Source organism: Somniosus microcephalus, unplaced genomic scaffold (assembly GCF_052327205.1).
Source record: "Somniosus microcephalus isolate GS21.2 unplaced genomic scaffold, FLI_Smic_1.0 unresolved_chr1, whole genome shotgun sequence".
In the NCBI taxonomy this organism is placed as follows: domain Eukaryota; kingdom Metazoa; phylum Chordata; class Chondrichthyes; order Squaliformes; family Somniosidae; genus Somniosus; species Somniosus microcephalus.
This window is the reverse complement of record NW_028225179.1, coordinates 128,082,673-128,102,849: the sequence shown is the minus strand read 5'-3', so window position 1 is coordinate 128,102,849 and position 20,177 is coordinate 128,082,673. Positions and strand designations below refer to the sequence as shown.

Below are 20,177 nucleotides of genomic sequence, written 5' to 3'. Positions count from 1 at the left end.
TAATTGAATGGCCTGGATGAGTGCAGCTCCAACAACACTCAAGAAGTTCGACACCATCCAGGATAAAGCAGCCCGCTTCATTGGCATTCCATCCACCAACTTTAACATTCACTCCCTCCACCACCGGCGCACTGTGGTTGCAGTGTGTACCATCTACAAGATGTACTGCAGCAACTTGCCAAGGCTTCTTTGACAGCACCGCCCAAACCCGCGACAACGGCAGCAGGTGCATGGGAACACCACCACCTGCAGGTTCCCCTCTAAGTCACACACCATCCTGACTTGGAAATATATCACCATTCCTTCAACGTCACTGGGTCAAAATCCTGGAACTCCCTCCCTAACAGCAATGTGGGGATCCCTTCAGCACACGGACTGCAGCGGTTCAAGAAGGCGGCTCATCACCACCCTCTCGAGGGCAATTAGGGATGGGCAATAAATGCTGGCCTTGCCAGTCATGCCCACATCCCATGAATGAATAAAAAAAAGGATGGCGGAACAGGCTTGAGGGCCAGATCTTATGTTCCATGGTCCTATATCAAACTCACTGGAAAAGAGCAGGGCCACAATTTACAAAGCAAATCCATCGGGGGTGGGAGGGTAGGCAGTGGTGGGCACTCACTACACCTTCCCACTTGCCATTTCAATCCTCAATCGGGACCCAGCAATGAAGCATCTGTTTGACCCAGCCTCAAGGTCATTAAGCACAGTCACCAAATGAGAAAAAACTATATCCGAGGCAAGAGTACCAGTTCAGCTTTTATTTAACGTGACTTTTTAATGTAGGATAAATATCACAGTGTCATTTCAACCCTGAGTATTAATATCACACAATTAGACAATTACTGCGAACTCGGTGGTTTATCGTTGTCTCTCAGTTGCTCACCATTATACAAAATCTGCCATTCATTCAAACCTCCTCTTAGCGTTCTCTGCTCGAAGGAGATTTGTTCATCATCTTGACAGGAGCATATTCAGTCAGTGCCTCTCCTGAAAAATCTCCACATGTCTGTACTAGATCTCCTGAGAATTCTCCATGTGTCTGTATTCGATCTCCTGAGAAACCTCCCCGTGTCTGCATTAGATCTTCTGAGTGTATCAGTATTGCATCTCCCGAGCAATCTCCGTGCATCTGCGCTGGCAATGCCGCCAAGCACAGAGCTGCATATGCAATCTCTTCACTGTGTGAGGAAGCATCATCTTTCTATCAGAAAGAAAATATGAGACCATGAAGAACATCTGCAGTAAGGCTGCCTCAGTTAATACAGTCCTTACGACAGTGGTTCCAATTGTGTTACTTCAATTGAGGATTTTCCACACAAAGCAGGTTATTTGCAAAGCTGGCCCGATCATGTGAAGATGACAACAAACTGCAGGCAATACCAAGAACATGGATCTCTGTGAAACTACTGCCTGGTCCCAAAGGTCATCAAGCCCCAGCAAATTAATATAGATCTACCTCTCTGACCAGCTGCATTGGGCGGTTGGTTGCTTTACCATCACCTAAACCATGGTAGAATAGTGAGGGTGATGAAGCGTGTCTACCTCGTGTCATCAACTCCTGTGTCTTCTATTTTACAGTAAGTGAATTACCGTGTTTCTTTTAAATGGTTAACGCGTGGTTAAAATAGCTGTTAAAGCAATTTCGTTCAAATATGTGTTCGATAAGAATCAAATAATCCCACTGCAACCCTGAGCATTATATTTCACAAAGTGCCATTTCAACCCTGAGTATTAATATCACACAGTGCCATTTCAACCCTGAGTATTAATATCACACAGTGCTACTGCAACCGAGTATTAATATCACACCGTGCCATTTCAACCATGAGTATTAATATCATACAGTGCCATTTCAACCGAGTATTAATATAACACAGTGCCCTTTCAATGCTGAGTATTAATATCACACAGTGCCACTGCAACCCTGAGTATTAATATCACACATTGCCATTTCAACCGAGTATCAATATAACACAGTGCCACTGCAACCCTGAGTATTAATATCACACAGTGCCATTTCAATCCTGAGTATTAATATCACCCAGTGCCACAGCAACCCAGAGTATCAATATCACACAGTGCCATTTCTATCCTGAGTATTAATATCACACAGTGCCACTGCAACATTATATTTCACAAAGTGCCATTTCAACCCTGAGTATTAATATCACACAGTGTCACTGCAACCCTCAGTATTAATATCACACAGTGCCATTTCAACCCTGAGTATTAATATCACACAGTGCCACTGCAACCCTGAGTATTAATATCACACAGTGCCATTTCAACCGAGTATTAATATAACACAGTGCCAGTTCAATCCTAAGTATTAATATCACACAGTGCCACTGCAACCCTGAGTATTAATATCACAGAGTGTAATATCACAGTGCCATTTCAATCCTGAGTATTAATATCACCCAGTGCCACAGCAACCGAGTATCAATATCACACAGTGCCATTTCAATCCTGAGTATTAATATCACACAGTGCCACTGCAACCCTGAGTATTAATATCACACAGTGCCATATCTAACCTGAGTTTTAATATCACACAGTGCCACTGCAACCCTGAGTATTAATATCACACAGTGTCATTTCAACCCTGAGTATTAATATCACACAATGCCACTGCAACCCTGAATATTAATATCACACAGTGTCACTTCAACCCTGAGTATTAATATCACACAGTGTCACTTCAAGCCTGAGTATTAATATCACACAGTGCTATTGCTATCCTGAGCATTAATATCACGTTTTAAGAACATAAGAACATAAGAAATAGGAGCAGGAGTAGGCCAATCGGCCCCTCGAGCCTGCTCCGCCATTCAATAAGATCATGACTGATCTGATCCTAACCGCCAATCTACTATCACAGAACCATCTCCTGAATCTAACAGAATTAGACACACGAAATAGGAGCAGGATCAGGCTACACGGCCCCTGGGCCCGCTCCGCTGCCCACAGGGCCATGTCTGATCCGAACCTAGACTCATGTCCAAATTCCTGCCTGCTCCCCTTAATTCCCTTTACTTCTAGGAAACTGTCTATTTCTGTTTTAAATTTATGTAATGATGTAGCTTCTACAGCTTTTTGGGGCAGCATATTCCATGGACCTACCACCCTCTGAGTGAAGTAGTTCTTCCTCATCTCAGTTTTGAAAGAGCAGCCCCTTATTCTAAGACTATGCCCCCTAGTTCTAGTTTCACCCATCATCGGGAACATCCTCCCCGCATCCACCCGATCCAACCCCTTCACAATCTTATATGTTTCAATAAGATCGCCTCTCATTCTTCTGAACTCCAATTAGTAGAGTCCCAATCTACTCAACCTCTCCTCATATGTCCATCCCCTCATCCCCGGGATTAACCGAGTGAACCTTCTTTGTACTGACTCGAGAGCAAGTATGTCTTTTCTTAAGTATGGACACCAAAACTGTATGCAATATTCCAGGTGTGGTCTCACCAATACCTTGTACAACTGAAGCAATACCTCCCTATTTTTATATTCTATCCCCCTAGCAATGAAAGCCAACATTCCATTGGCCTTCTTAATCACTTGCTGCACCTGCATACTAACCTTTTGAGTTTCATGCACCAGGACCCCCAGATCCCTTTGTACTTCAGTACTTTCCAGTTTCTTGCCATTAAGATAATAACTTGCGCTCCGATTTTTCCTGCCAAAGTGCATAACCTCACACTTTCCAGTATTGTATTCCATCTGCCAAATCTCTGCCCACTTACTTAGCCTGTCTATGTCCCCATGCAGGTTTTTTATGTCCTCCTCACTCACTACTTTCCCTCCCATCTTAGTATCATCTGCAAACTTTGATATGTTACACTCGGTCCCCTCCTCCAAATCGTTAATATAGATTGTAAAGAGTTGGGGACCCAGCACTGACCCCTGCGGAACACCACTAGTTACTGATTGCCAGTCTGAGAAAGAACCATTTATCCCAACTCTCTGCCTTCTGTTAGATAGCCAATCCTCTATCCATGCCAGAATATTATCCCCAATCCCGTGATTTTTTATCTTAAGCAATAATCTTTTGTGTGGCACCTTGTCAAATGCCTTTTGGAAGTCTAAATACACTACGTCCACTGGTTCCCCTTTATCCACCCTATATGTTACTTCCTCAAAGAACTCCAGCAAATTTGTCAAACATGACTTCCCCTTCATAAAACCATGCTGACTTTGTCCTATTAAATTATGATTATCCAAATGTCCTGTTACTGTCTCCTTAATAATGGACTCCAAAATTTTACCTACCACAGATGTTAGGCTAGGTCTATAGTTTCCAGCCTTCTGTCTACTGCCCTTTTTTAAATAAGGGTGTTACATTACCAGTTTTCCAGTCTGCTGGGACCTTTGCTGAGTCCAGGGAGTTTTGGAAAATTATTACCAATGCATCCACAATCCCTACCGCCACTTCCCTCAAGACCCTAGGATGTAAGCCATCAGGTCCAGGTGATTTATCCGCCTTGAGTCCCATTATTTTACCGAGTACCACTTCCTTAGTGATTTTGATCGTGTTTAGCTCCTCCCCCCCTATAGCCCCCTGTTTGTCCAGTGTTGGGATATTCTTAGTGTCCTCTACTGTAAAGACTGATACAAAATATTCCTTCAGTGTTTTTGCCATCTCCATATTTCCCACCATTAATTTCCTGGTCTCATCCTCTAAGGGACCAACATTTACTTTAGCCACCCTTTTTCTTTTTATATAACTATAAAAACTCTTACTATCTGTTCTTATATATTTTGCTAATTTACTTTCATAATCTATCTTCCCTTTCTTAATCAATCTTTTTGTTATTTTTTGCTGTCTTTTAAAGTTTTCCCAATCCTCTATCCTCCCACTAGATTTGGCTACCTTATATGCCCTTGTTTTTAGTCGAATACTATCCTTAATTTCTTTACTTAGCCGCGGGTGGCTGTCTTTTCTTTTACACCCTTTTCTTCTCAGTGGAATATATATTTTTTGGAAGTTGTAAAATAACTCCTTAAATGTACACCACTGATCATGTATTGTCTTACCCTTTAATCTATTTTCCCAATCCACTCTACTCAATTCCGCTCTCATACCTTCATAGTCTCCTTTATTCAAGCTTAGCACGCTTGTTTGAGATCCAACCGTCTCATCCTCTAATTAAATATGGAATTCAACCATGTTATGGCCACTCATTCCAAGGGGATCCTTTACTGGGACATTTTTAATTAATCCTGTCTCATTACACAGGACCAGATCTAAGGTTGCTTGCCCACTGGTCGGTTCAGTTACATACTGCTCAAGAAACCCATCCCTAATACACTCAATGAACTCATCCTCAAGGCTGCCCTGCCCAATTTGATTTGTCCAATTAATATGATAGTTAAAATCCCCCATAATTATAGATGTTCCCTTATTACAAGCCTCAACTATTTCCTGATTGATACTCCGTCCAACAGAGTTGCAACTGTTCGGCGGCCTATAGACTACGCCCACTAGTGTTTTTTTCCCCTTATTATTCCTCACCTCCACCCAAACTGTTTCATTATCCTGATCCTTTGACCCAATATAATTTCTCTGTATTACAGTGATTCCTTCCTTTATTAACATAGCCACCCCACCTCCCCTTCCTTCCTGCCTGTCCTTCCTGATCGTTAAATAACCTGGTATGTTTAATTCCCAGGCATTGTCACCCTGCAGCCATGTTTCTGTAATGGCCACAAGATCATACCCATATGTAATTATTTGTGCCATTAACTCATCTATTTTGTTATGAATGCTACGTGCATTCAGATAGAGAACTTTCAAAGATGTTTTGTGACACTTAGTTCCTGCTTTTGCCCTTTTTATTACTTTACCTTTTACTCCATACCTTCTGCCCCTTCCTGACACGCTCTGGTTTTTTATTTCCCCACTGCTACCTAAGTCTATGTGTCATTTTTATTATTTGCTCTCTAGGAACCTAGTTTGCTCATAAGGCACACACATTCCATGATCTCTTGAACGTGTTCGAGAGTTCTCAGACTGTGCGAGTCTACTCTGACGACCAGGAACAAAATGTAACACGTCCGTCAGTTCCTCGTTCTCAATGATATTTCTATTCCACTCATCACTTACTGGACCATCTGGGTAGTATTTAAAATATTATTCTGTTCTCTCACTCCTTTTAACACAATGAGGTATCCGACCGTATAATATTAATTAGAATTATTTTAAACTTATTCTGTACCACTCTCATCCATCGATTCCTGTTGATTTCGTGTGCACTCTCCATCCTTTCCCACATCCCATTTAATTAGACTTAATACCCATTTAATTTCTCCCCTTCGCAAGCTTGTCTCCACTTAATTCTCTCAAGAACTTCTCTCGTCCCAAGTTTCCATTTCTAAACTCCTGCCCATCTGTTACTGACAGCCCCTGTCTTTACAGAGAAGAAAATATTTCTAACCGGCTGCTTGTAGCGATTAGTCCCACCTCAGAACTAGCCGCCGACATGAACAGTCACTAAACCGAATAAACTTTATAGGGAAACAAGAATTAAAATGTACCTCGCTAGTTTGTTCTTGGTTTAACCCGGGAGACTGTTCAACGCAGATCGAATCGGCACAAGCATCTGAAAATGTAAAGGTAGAATGACAATGAATGGTAAAATCCACATCGGCGTTTACCAAATAATTCTCAAATACTCTCTAAATATTATTTTTTGTTATTAGAAATGCTAAAGGCCGCTGTACATTTCGGGATAGAGTTCGCAGTATTGATTATAAACAGAATTTCGGAACTAATCCTTGTAATGTGTAAATTATAAAATAGAGACTAGATTGTAACAAAGCAGATTAGATTGTACTAAAACGGTTCAGAAAATAGACCCGAGATAGTAAATGATAGAGAAGGTTGTAACAAAGCAGATTAGATTGCAATTAAACACAGATTAGATTGCAATTAAACACAGATTAGATTCTAACAAAGTAATTCGATTGAGATTAAACACAGATTAGATTGTAATAAAGCAGATTAGATTGAGATTAAACACAGATTAGATTCTAACAAAGTAATTAGATTGAAATTAAACACGATTAGATTGTAATAAAGCAGACTAGATTGCAATTAAACACAGACTAGATTGCAATTAAACACAGATTAGATTGCAATGAAACACAGATTAGGTTGTAACAAAGTAATTAGATTGCAATTAAACACGATTAGATTGTAATAAAGCAGACTAGATTGCAATTAAACACAGATTAGATTGCAATTAAACACAGATTAGATTGTAACAAAGTAATTAGATTGCAATTAAACACGATTAGATTGTAATAAAGCAGACTAGATTGCAATTAAACACAGATTAGATTGCAATTAAACACAGATTAGATTGTAACAAAGTAATTAGATTGCAATTAAACACAGATTAGATTGCAATTAAACACAGATTAGATTGTAATAAAGCAGATTAGATTGAGATTAAACACAGATTAGATTCTAACAAAGCAGATTAGATTGCAATTAAACACAGATTAGATTGTAATAAAGCAGATTAGATTGAGATTAAACACAGATTAGATTCTAACAAAGTAATTAGATTGCAATTAAACACAGATTAGATTCTAACAAAGCAGATTAGATTGCAATTAAACACAGATTAGATTGTAATAAAGCAGATTAGATTGAGATTAAACACAGATTAGATTCTAACAAAGTAATTAGATTGTAATAAAGCAGATTAGATTGAGATTAAACACAGATTAGATTCTAACAAAGTAATTAGATTGCAATTAAACACCGATTAGATTGTAATAAAGCAGATTAGATTCCAATTAAACACAGATTAGATTGTAACAAAGTAATTAGATTGCAATTAAACACAGATCAGATTGTAACAAAGCAGGTTAGATTGCAATTAAACAGATTAGATTGTAATAAAGCAGATTAGATTGCAATTAAACACAGATTAGATTGTAACAACGAAGATTAGATAGAGATTAAACACAGATTAGATTCTAACGAAGTAATTAGATTGAAATAAAACACAGATTAGATTGTAATAAAGCAGATTAAACTGCAATTAAACACAGATTAGATTGTAACAAAGCAGATTAGATTGCAATTAAACACAGATTAGATTGTAACAAAGTAATTAGATTGAAATTAACACAGATTAGATTGTAATAAAGCAGATTAGATTGAGATTAAACACAGATTAAATTCTAACAACGTAATTAGATTAAAATTAAACACAGATTAGATTCTAAAAGTAATTAGTTTGAGATTAAACACAGATTAGATTCTAACAAAGTAATTAGTTTGAGATTAAACACAGATTCGATTCTAACAAAGTAATTTGATTGAAATTAAACACAGATTAGATTGTAATAAAGCAGATTAGATTGAGATTAAATACCGATTAGATTCTAACAAAGTAATTTGATTGAAATTAAACACAGATTAGATTGTAATAAAGCAGATTAGATTGAGATTAAACACCGATTAGATTCTAACAAAGTAATTAGATTGAAATTAAACACAGATTAGATTATAATAAAGCAGATTAGATTGAGATTAAACATAGATTAGATTTTAATAAAGCAGATTAGATTGAGATTAAACACAGATTAGATTCTAACAAAGTAATTAGATTGAAATTAACACAGATTAGATTGAGATTAAACACCGATTAGATTGTAACAAAGTAATTAGATTGAGATTAAACACGGATTAGATTTTAATAAAGCAGGTTGTAATTTGTGTTACATCCGATATCGGGCATGTCAGTTTTCCCGAAAACGGGTAAGTCCCGGTGTGTTTCTTTCTCTTCGGCACACATTCGGCCAGGTTGTCAGTGGACACACATTCTACTGCCTGTACACAGTGCCCGCCGCCTGGAATAGAAGCAGCTCTTCAAACTAATCATTGTCCTTTCAATGGACGGGTAAACAGCAGATTACAAAATAAGTCACTCACCGATTCGCCGTTTAAACAAGAAGAAGCAGGGCGAGAGCAAGATGCCGATCACAACCCCCAGAGCGACGCCGATCGGAATTTCATTTTCAATCAGCCAGTGTCCCTTTCCTCCCATGTCATTTTCTATCAGAAAGTGTTAGTTAAAACAGAGAGCGCTTGAAAATCTCCAAACTAGGTCTTATTTTAGACTAATAAACTGGGAATTCATATACAGTAAAACATAACTACAAAAATCATAGGCTTGTTAGCAAAACTGAAGCCCATGGATAGAAAAATGGCTAAGGGCTAGAAAACAGCGAGTTGTGGTGAATGGCTGTTTTTCGGACTGGAGTGAGGTATGCGGTGCTGTTCCCCAGGGTTCAGTGCTAGGACCACTGCTGTTTTTGATATACTTTAATGACTTGGGCTTGGGGGGTACAGAGCACAATTTCGAATTTTGCAGATGACACGAAACTTGGAAGTGTTGCACACAGTGAGGAAGAGTGTGATAGACTTCAAGAAGACAGACAGGCTGGTGAAATGGGCGGACATCTGGCAGATGAAATTCAACGCAGAGAAATGTGAGGTGATACATTTTGGTAGGAAGAATGAGGAGAGACCATACACACTAACTGGTACAATTTTAAAGGGGGTGCAAGAACAGAGAGTCCTGGGGGTGCTTGTGCACAAATCTTTGAAGGTGGCAGGACAGGTTAACAAAACATATACGGGATCCTGGGCTTTATAAATAGAGGTATAGTGTACAAAAGACAGGAAGTTATACTAAACCGATATAAAACACTAGTTCAGCCCCAGCTGGAGTATTGCGTCCAATTCTGGGCACCACACCTTAGGAAGGACGTGAAGACTTTGGAGAGGCTACAGAAGAGATTTACTAGAATGGTTCCAGGGATGAGGGATTACAGTTATGTGGATAGACTGGAGAAGCTGGGGTTGTTCTCCTTAGAGCAGAGAAGGCTAAGACGAGGTTTGATAGAGGCGTTCCAAATCATGAAGGGTTTAGATAGAGAAAATAAACAGAAACTGTTTCCAATGGCTGAAGGGTCGATAACCAGAGGGCAACAGATTTAAGGTGATTGGCTAAAGAACCAGAGGTGACATGAGGAAAAACGTTTACACAACGAGTGGTTAGGATTTGGAGTGCACTGCCTGATAGCAGGGTGGTGGAAAGAGATTCAGTGGAAGCTTTCAAAATGGAATTGGATCAATACTTGAAGGAAAAAAACTGCAGTGATATGGGGAAAGAGCGGGGGAGTGGGACTAACTGGATTGCTCTTCGAAAGAGCCGGTGCAGATTTGATGGGCCGAATGGCCTCCTTCTGTGTTGTATTATTCAATGAGTCTATATAGTCTACAAGAATTCACATACCATTGTCTAAGAAATCAATGTATAGTGATAGTCGGCATTAGAAATTGATATACAGTCTTGTATGTCGATAGAAATTCGTATTCAGTCATGTATGTCTATAGAAATTCATATACATTAATTTATATTTATAGATATCCTTAAACAGAAAAGCACATCGCATAACAGAATTGTACCTCTATAGATATTCACACTGGCGATTTGTATCTAAAGGAATTCACAGGCAGTAATACACGAGTATACAATTTTATACACTACCGTATGTCTATAGCTATCTATATGCAGTAGTCTGTGTCTATAGGAATTTACATAGTGCAATGTATGTCTATGGGATATAAATTGATCGGATTTTGAAATGCAAGTCGGAAATGCATTTATGTTTGTTAATCCTGTTCTATCCCTTAACCCATTTAGGTTGGAGCTATACTGCACCGTGGGAAGGGGCCTGTTGCAGGGGTGTCGTCGCTCAATGTTCTCACGCACAGGGCAGTTTGCTTAGTTATCCATCGCCCTTGCATTGATACACACTCAAAACCCATTTCCCATGGCCAAAATAGTAGCATAAAACACTGTAGGCTGACACCGCCTGGTCTTCAGCCGGAAGTCAGGGTCTGATCTTGCGATTGCTGTGTCACATGATGGCATTTACAGGCAAGGCCTTGTCAGTTCTGATCGGAGCATGTACCGGTCCTAACAGGTGCAGAGAGAGATGAGCTTTGGGGCAAGAGTTAGTTGCTCTGGTCACAGGGAGCCGGGCAGCCGCTATGCTTATCAACGGAAGACGAGGGAGTCAAATAAATGAAGCCTTGTTTCCTTTAATAAGTTGCTGGCCTCGCTGAGTCTAAATTTACATGTGATGTACATTTGTGCATCGGTCTGGGACACAAATATAGAACACAACCGGGTTACACAATGCCCATTCGCCCATGATTTTTATAGGCACTTCTGTGTTGCAGTTTCCAACCACAATCTTCACTCAATTTCCATCACACCACTATGTTTACAGTTGCTGTAACCGGGTTACAGCCTATACGCGGTTAAACTATCGCCAGATCGGAGGCGAAATGTCGAATGCCCAAAAGCATTGGGGACAAAAAATAAGCAAGCAAAAATATTTTTCGGAAAAGATATCCACGAAGATTGTCCTTTTTAGGCGTCTGTATGAAAAAAAATTAGGGATGTTTTTTCCGTGGATTCATACAGCACAGAAGGAGGCCATACGGCCCATCGAGCCTGTGCCGGCTCTCTGCAAGAGCTATCCGATTACTCCCACTCCCCCGCTCTTTCCCCATAGCCCCTGCTTCTTCCCCCTTTTCAAGTAGATATCCAATTCTCTTTTGAAAGTTACTACTGAACCTGCTTCCACCGCTCTTTCAGGCAGTGCATTCCAGATCACAACAATTCGTTGAATAAAAAAACCTCTCTTATTCCATCCTCGTTAGTTTGCTAATGGTCTCGAACATGTGCCTGGTTATGAACCCCCACCACCCCTGCCTTTGGAAACAGTTTCTCCTTATTCACTCTCTCTCTCTCTCGAGTAAAATATCCTATGGCACTGTTTTGAAGAAGAGCAGGGGAGTTCTCCCCGGTGTCCTGGCCAATATTTATCCCTCAACCAACATAACAAAAACAGATTATCTGGTCATTGTCACATTGCTGTTTGTGGGAGCTTGCCGTGCGCGTATTTGGCTGCTGCGTTTTCCCACATTAGAACAGTGACTCCACTTCAAAAGTACATCATTGGCTGTAAAGCGCCTGGTAATCGTGAAAGGCGCTATATAAATGCAAGACTTTCTTTCTTTCAAAGTGTGGTGCCCAGAATTGGACACAATTTTTTTTTTTTAAGTTAGCATTGTTCTGTTGTGTTCAATAAAGCGAGGGTTCGGTGCTGGGCGAATGGACATGGCATGCGAATCGGTGTCGCTAATCTCAACGCATACCTGTATACCTGGAGATATCTGCGTCTGTTGCGCCGACAGCAGTCGGCGTGGGCTGGGATTGCGCCGTTGAGGTGTTTGGCGTTGTTTGATTGAGCAGTCGGCGATTGATGCTTTCCCCCATTTTCTGAATTTCTGCTGGTCAGGCTAATTGCAGCTTTTCCTAAAGTGACTGGTTAAAATGGTGTAAAACGCAGAGGTAGGTGTCCACACTCCAAGTCCAATCAATTACATGCAGTTAGTCTGAGTAATATCATCATCTACCGAATGCAATGATAACGAACCGACCCTGACCCGGTTCATTCACACTTCACAACATTCCCGATTCAAGCGCCAGGTTTAAATTTAATACAAGCTTATCAAAGTAGGGAATAATTTCCAATTTTCCAGTCTTTTTTCTTTCCAGCCTGCAGTCCGTTGCTACATGAGAGGGATCTAACTCTGCGAAATCTAGTTATTTTGTCCAATATTTAAGTGTTTGTTTCTCTTTACTCGTGTAGAAAAATAAAGCCTCCGACCCGAATTTTTGGGCCAATATTTTTGCCTTTCCCTTTCTCGGCGTACTTTTCATCAGTGGACGAATAACTATTTAAATAAGCGACGGCTAAAATGTTCTAAGCTGCAGGAATTCTGAGCCAGACTCCCAGTCCCTTCTAATGATCGGGACCACTTCAGCTTGCTCTAGTTTTAAAGCAACGATTCACAGAAATAAGTCACTGTATATATACATAAATAATTTTTAACTGAAAACAATAAATAAAAATGTCATTGCTACTGATGACACAATTCCAAGTGTTTATAAATATAGAATGTATTTATTGAATACTCGCACATTTAATTATTTAAGGACATTCTATATTTTCCTCGCTGGAAAATTTGCACGTTAACAAATTTAACACCGAAAACAAGATGCAATTAAATAAAACAACAACAGACTCAGGAAAATGTAGCACATGCAGTCACCAGCAATGTGCAGTCTCGACTATAAGGAGAAGGGCCTGAAGCGAACCACTGTTCAGCCGCACATTTTTTACCTCCGTGCTTTGAATGGTTGGTTATCCTGGGGTGGGAAGATTGACGGGAGCGCCTGAGTCGAGCTCCCCCAGTATTTTGTACATACTATGACAGATTGTGCAGGTATGGAAGATATTTTGAAGATGGGCATTTTAAGTTAGTTGGCACCACCATCTCTGAGCTCCCGCCACCATAATTAATTCATGAATTACTGGAAACTGCATTAAATTCGCCTGGCGACCTCTTTTCGAATACAGAACCGACACACGCATCAATAGCCGGAGTGTAGGATGTACAGCACCGACTTGTCAAGAAGCATGACCAAAAATGCACAACTTTCCACCATCCGCCATGGGACTTACTCAATATCATTTGGTAACCGTAAGGTAGGGTGCTGGGATCCAAAGATGATTCCAACCAGCGCTCGCCGCTCCTCGAATCACCATGAGGGAGAGTTTGCCCCGCACCCTGCGAAATATATAAATAACGGTGACGTCAACATATTGCTCAGCACAGCTCAGCGCAGCAACGGTGACTTCTCTGCCCTCTCCCCCTCCCCTACTTGTTACTTTGACAGCAGGGACTCGTTTTGTGCAGGTCCCTTCACCTTATCCCAGTTGGAAATAGTCACAGGGAGAGTGGGAAACTCCCCCTCCCTTGCAAATGCTCAGTTTCTTTTTTATTTCATTATCGGGATGTGGGCGTCGCTGGCAAGGCCAGCATTTATTGCCCATCACTAATTGCCCTTGAGAAGGTGGTGGTGAGCCGCCTTCTTGAACCGCTGCAGTCTGTGCGGTGAAGGTGCTCCCACAGTGCTGTTAGGGAGGGAGTTCCAGGATTTTGCCCCAGCGACAATGAAGGATTGGCGATATACTTCTAAGTCAGGATGGTGTGTGACTTGGAGGGGAACTTGGAGGTGATGGTGTTCCCATGCGCCTGCTGCCCTTGTCCTTCTAGGTGGAAGAGGTCGCAGGTTTGGGAGGTGCTGTCGAAGAAGCCTTGGCGAGTTGCTGCAGTGCATCTTGTAGATGGTACACACTGCAGCCACGGTACGCTGGTGTTGGAGGGAGTGAATGTTTAAGGTGGTGGATGGGTTGCCAGTCAAGTGGTGTCTGCGTGGATCAGTCAAATCAGTGAGAGTATGTGAGCGATGTGAGAGTGAGTGTGCGGCTCCTGTGAGTGGGTGTGCATGCCTCTCAGTGGGTGTGAGTCTACATGTGTCAGTGGATGAGTGTGTTCAGGCAGATGTAAGCGAGCATGGCTCCAAAATTCATGGGCTCGGGAGGAATAGGAACGAGTGGGGTGTAATCACTATATGCTAAATTAGAGGGCCAGAGATTGGTATGATATTCGTCTGTCTACTGTTTAGGAATGAGGCACTAAATCATTTATGTTAAACAGGTTAATGCCTCTCTTAAAATAGCAGATAAAGGAATTTCTTAACCAGCCCCTGTGGAATAATTTCACTCCAAATGGTCCCATGATTACTGGAGCTTTGTGCAATAGTTTTCTGGTACTCATCAATGCTACGGATGTCAAGGAATGCAAGGAAACTGACTGCTTCCCCCACTTCAGGCAGCAAGTGCCAACATTAAGCACTTTGAGTTCTTGTGCAGCACAGAGAGTGGGCCAAGCGAATGGCCTTACCTCTGCCCTAACTTTGTCTCAAGAACATAAGAAAATAAGAAATAGAAGCAGAAGTAGGCCATATGGCCCTTCGAGCCTGCTCTGCCATTCAATAAGATCATGGCTGATCATCGACCTCAACTCCACTTTCCTGCCCGATCCCCATAACCCTTGATTCTCTTAGAGTCCAAATATCTATCTATCTCAGCCTTGAATATACTGAAAGACTCAGCATCCACAGCTCTTCGGGGCAGAGAATTCCAAAGATTCACAACCCTCAGAGTGAAGAAATTCCTCCTCATCTCAGTCTTAAATGGCCAACTCCTTAACCTGAGACTATGCCCCCTAGGTCTAGACACTCCAGCCAGGGGCAAACAACCTCTCAGCATCTACCCTGTCAATCCGCCTCAGAATCTTGTATGCTTCATTGAGATCACCTCTCATTCTTCTAAACTCCGGAGAGTATTGGCCCATTCTACACAATCTCTCATCATTGGACAGCCCTCTGCACTGCACCAGTGTTATTTTGCATCGCTACACCATCAGCTGTTTTAGCTTCTTGCAACGGCACTGACAATTTGGGATCAAATATGTGCTGTGAACCCATGACCACCAGCAACTGCGTTTGAGAATTTCATACAGGGTATTTACAGAAAGCTTTTCAACCCATCAGTCTAGACTGAGTGGAAAAGGGTTATAGAGTTGAAAGGATGGACTGCTACCCCCTTTCTGGAGGATTTAATCCCAGTAATTCACAGTAAGCATCCCACAGCAACTCACAGCTCTGTTTATCAGTCACTCCAGTGCCGTGCTGGCAGAGCGCAGCATTGTCAGAGTCATAGGGGGAGAAATTCGGTATCGCCCCATTTGGGGCGCTAGTATTGGCGGTGCGCAAAGTTTAGTGCCAGGCGCAAATTATCGCCACCTCCAGCGATATTGGGTACCTGCGCCCCTGAAGGTGATTACGGCGCTAAATCAGGTGCTGCATGACAGTCTTAAGGCGCTAACCACACAATATCTCCGCGGGCAGGCGCAGCGCAGGTGCTGTCAATTATCGAGTGCAGCCAGACATGCTGGCACCGGACAGCTCTTAAAGGGGAGGATCGATCATCATCTCCAGCCGCACCCTGCTCATCGTAGGCCTCAAACTCGGCGGTAACCTACCTGTGGCGTCGACAACTGCCTGAACATGGAGAGGGCCAGGGAGAGAGCGCAGCGCTTCAGTGAGGGGGCATTGGATGCTCTGGTTGGCGCGGTGGAGCGCAGGCAATCTGTACTCTACCCAGAGAATGGCAGGAGGCCTTAGCACAGCGACTATCGCAGAGCTTGGAGGGAGGTTTCCAACAGAGTCACCTCCTGCAGCATGGTTCCCAGGACTCCTGTGCAATGCAGGAAGAAGTTCAACAACCTCACTCGGGTCGTCAGGGTGAGTGCCTTTTTCAGAATCATCTTCATCCCTCCATCTGGACCTCACTTTATGGCCAGAGGGTGTGCAAAGCCCCAATGGCCAGCTGTCATCCAGCACCCATGGCCCTTTCTGGAAACACACATGCACATTCAGCTCTGTGCATAATGTAAGGGCTCCTGGACCATGGGAGACATGTCATCCCAGATCAGGGCAGCATAATGTAAGGGCTAATCGACCATGGGAGGCATGTCATCCCAGATCAGGGCAGCATAATGTAAGGGCTAATCGACCATGGGAGGCATGTCATCCCAGATCAGGGCAGCATAATGTAAGGGCTAATTGACCATGGGAGGCATGTCATCCCAGATCAGAGCAGCATAATGTAAGGGCTAATCGACCATGGGAGGCATGTCATCCCAGATCAGGGCAGCATAATGTAAGGACTAATCGATCATGGGAGGCATGTCATCCCAGATCAGGGCTGCAGGTTTCCTCACACCCCGTCCTTTCTCTTGCAGGCCAAGCTGGCCCATAATAGAAGGCAACAGCATCGGATCGGAGGAGGCCGGCCTCACCTGCAGACCCTCACAGACCTGGAGGAGCGAGTCCATTGGATTGTGGCAAGCTGGATGATTGGCCCAATCGCCTCTGGAGATGCCGACCCCATTGTGGACAGCAATGGTAAGGTCATCACCTTTTTGACCTCTCTCCTTCCACTTGTTCCCCTCACCAGCATGCTTTTTCACTCTCGAACCAACTCAGAGCATTGCAGCACTCATGCATCCCTTGCTGCCACCCTGTCCTTTTGCTAAAGCCACTCTTGAACCTCCCTGCTTTCAGATGTTGCATCACCAGCTCGGGAGGCGGGCCCTCAAGCTGCCAGTGCGAGTGACTCTGGAGGCGACGAGGAGGAGGAAGCCGGACCATCCGCGCCACCTTCAGGTGAGCTAGCCCATGTCCAGACTGAGGAGACGCCTTCCCTGGAGGGGAGCGGGGGGGAATGGTCTGAGGAGGATGCAGCTCCAGGACCCAATGGCCTGCAGCAACGCGAGGGGGCTAGGGAAGCTTGGGGGCACCGTCTCCCCAGAGGGCGAGTCGGGCCGTGAGTGCTGCTGCACAGGGCGCAGAAGAGGTGAGTGCCTTCACAGAAATGAGCGCCCAGGCTGGGCAGAGGCAAGGATGCCCGATTCCATTGAGACACTGGCAAGGAGTGTCCAGGACTTCGGCGCGGCACAGGCAAGGAGTGTGCAGGACTTCGGCGCAGCACTGGCAAGGACTGTCAAGGACTTCGGCGAAGCACTGGCACCTGCCACACAAGTGCTGAGTGCTGCCACGCAGTCAGTGGCTGGTCTCATGCAGACGCAGATTGAGGCCACGCGAGCACTGACTGCTGCCACCCTCGCTGGATCAGGCAGGATTCCCCGGGGCCCTCGCTGCGCCACAGCAGGCCAGCTATCTGTGCACCAGCCGATTGCTGCGCATGCTGCGGTGCTGCCCCATCAGAGTGACAGTGTGTCGGCTGACCAGGGAGCTGCTGTCCGCTTTCAGGATGACAGCCTTCCTGATGCCACCACTGGCACTTCTCCACTGCAGCTGCCACCACCTGTAGGACAGACTGCTGCCGCCCATGCAGAGTTGGAGCAGTCATCAGCTGGGCCCTCCAGGCCCAGAGCTCGTCCAGGCTGTACCTCAAGGGCATCTGCGGTCTCAGTTTCGGACAGTCAGCAGGCCTCCCCCAGCCTTGCTGCAGCCACTGGGGTCCCACGACAGAGGAGCTGCAGGGCGGGAAGGGGGCAATTCCGCAAGGGAAGCAGATCATCATCAAAGGGCAAAAAGTAGGAGGTGTTGCTAAATTATGTTATTTCTTTCATTCAAGGCCGAGGATGCTGGTCTGAATGTTGGTTATGTTTTGGACATTGTCTCCAGGGTGTGAGAGCCAGTTATGTTTTGGTCATTGTCTCCACGGTGTGAGAGCCAATTATGTGGCAGTCTGTTTGGTTTGGTGTTTGTTTCCATTGCTTTGTCATGCGGGAAGGATACACAGTTTGTTAAATAATGAAGTTTATTTATTCACAATGTCCATGTCTGTTCTTTGCACAAATTGTTGCCTTGACCGGCTTAGGGGTAGCAGAACGGTTCCATTCATGTTCTTGGAATGGCAGAAAGCATTCCCTCAGAGGGGCCTGGAAGCGACTTGCTATAAGCCTCTGACGGACGGCCCTTGCAGTTTGTGCCTCCCTCCCGTCTTGGTCCTCCTCCTCCTCCTCCTCTGCTGGTCCTTCAATGTCTGGTGGCATTGGCTGGGTCCTGAGGATTGACAGGTTATGCAGCATGCAACACACAACCACGAAGTGGGAGACTCGCTCAGGTGAGTACTGAAGGGCTCCTCCGGAATGGTCCAGGCAGCTGAACCGTTGCTTCAGCACGCTGATTGTGTGCTCCACGATGTTCCTGGTCACTTGATGGCTCTCGTTGTATCGTTCTTCAGCAGGGGTGCTGGGTGAACGGAGCGGGGTCAGCAGCCAGGGGCACAGAGGATAGCCCTTGTCCCCGAGAAGCCAGCCTCCTGGGTGAGCCGGGGCTTCGAAAAGGTCTGCCACAGAAGTCTGGTGCAGGATGAAGGCATCGTGGCTGCTGCCTGGAAAGTGGGCATTGACAGTGAGTCACAGACCAGCTGCACATTCAAAGAATGGAACCCCTTTTGGTTGCGGAAATCCTCCACATTCTCTAGAGGCGCCCGCAAAGCCACATCAAATCAAATCAATTTTATTTGTCATATGTATTACTACAATGGAATGTTTTTCCTCCCCGATCACTTCCACAATAGGCTGTGGGAGCTCACAGAGACACGTCGCTATTCTGCAGCGCCATGTTCAATAAAAGTCAATTCAATTGTGTCCAATGGCAGTGGGAACGCGATATCCATCAGCCGCTCCGTCTCCGCGGACTCCTCCTCCCTGTTGCCGGCTCCACAATATGGTGTCCTTCTCACGCTCACCGTCTGGCCTCAGGTCTCCATGCCCGGCTCTCCCTCCTTCCCCTCGAACTGCGAGCTTCCCGCACTGTCGCTGGTTCAAATTTGCAACAGCCCAGGGCCTGCCTCTCACGCTCACGTCCAGCCTCCAACCGCCATGCCCGGCTCCCCTCCTCCTAGTCTGAAACAGAAATTCACGACGAGGAGCTGCCGGGCGACGTGCCGAAGTGGGTCTTCATGGCCGTTGCTGCGCTGCCTCCACCTGACTCGCCAAACACATCGCTCCGGCATCGGGAGTGGGCGGCAGGGGGTGCGGGCCGCCCGAGGCAGGAGAGCGCTTAGCTCCGGACCGCCTCGGTCGCGATCTTGAATTGAACATGCGTGCAGTCAATGGCGCCCTGCACCATGGGGAAGCCCGCTATCCTTGCGAAGCCCGCTATCCTTGCGAAGCCCTCTGCGCGCTCTCGCTGCTTGTCCGGGGTCATTGGGAAGGAGATATACTGCCGTCTCCTTTTAAAGAGGGCATTAGTCACTTGATGGATGCAGCAATGCACCGCAAACTGTGAGATGTTGGCAATGTCCCCAGCAGCAGCCTGAAAGGAGCCACTGGCATAGAAGTTTAGAGCCACAGTGATCTTCACAGCCACCGACAGAGATGTCCTGCACCTTAGTTGAGGCTGCAGATCTGGCTGAAGCAGGTGGCAGAGCTCAGTGACCACCTCGTTACTGAAGCGCAGCCTTCAGAAACACTGCTCCTCCGACATGTTGATATACGAAAACTATTGGCGGAAAACCCTGGCAGCGTAAGGTCTCGTGTGCCAACGCCTGTTGACCCTCCTCCGTCTGGCCATGCCTGCCACTCTATCCCTGTGTCTCTGCGCCCTGTCAATATGATTGAG

At 44.6% G+C, this 20,177-nt stretch overlaps 1 protein-coding gene across 1 annotated transcript; it reads right to left on the bottom strand.

Annotated features, from left to right (window-relative positions):
* Positions 1-754: 754 nt before the first annotated feature.
* On the bottom strand, positions 755-13,734 carry LOC147095839 (uncharacterized). Its single transcript, XM_085974841.1, has 5 exons — positions 13,633-13,734; positions 12,260-12,428; positions 8,954-9,076; positions 6,541-6,605; positions 755-1,204 (listed from the first exon to the last, which is right to left on the bottom strand). Exons 2-5 carry the CDS (start codon positions 12,378-12,380, stop codon positions 923-925), a joined length of 591 nt encoding a protein of 196 aa, XP_085830967.1. The 5' UTR covers positions 12,381-12,428; positions 13,633-13,734; the 3' UTR covers positions 755-922.
* Between the last annotated feature and the right edge of the window lie 6,443 nt (positions 13,735-20,177).

Bases quoted from the DNA above. Each gene is read 5' to 3' on its own strand.
- LOC147095839 (XM_085974841.1), bottom strand. From the start codon at position 12,380: ATGGGGGAAAGCATCAATCGCCGACTGCTCAATCAAACAACGCCAAAC. The intron at 9,077-12,259 runs GTATGCGTTGAG...ACTTTCTGATAG, and splicing joins AGATATCTCCAGGTATACAG to AAAATGACATGGGAGGAAAG. The intron at 1,205-6,540 runs GTACATTTTAAT...TCTTTCTGATAG, and splicing joins ACCAAGAACAAACTAGCGAG to AAAGATGATGCTTCCTCACA.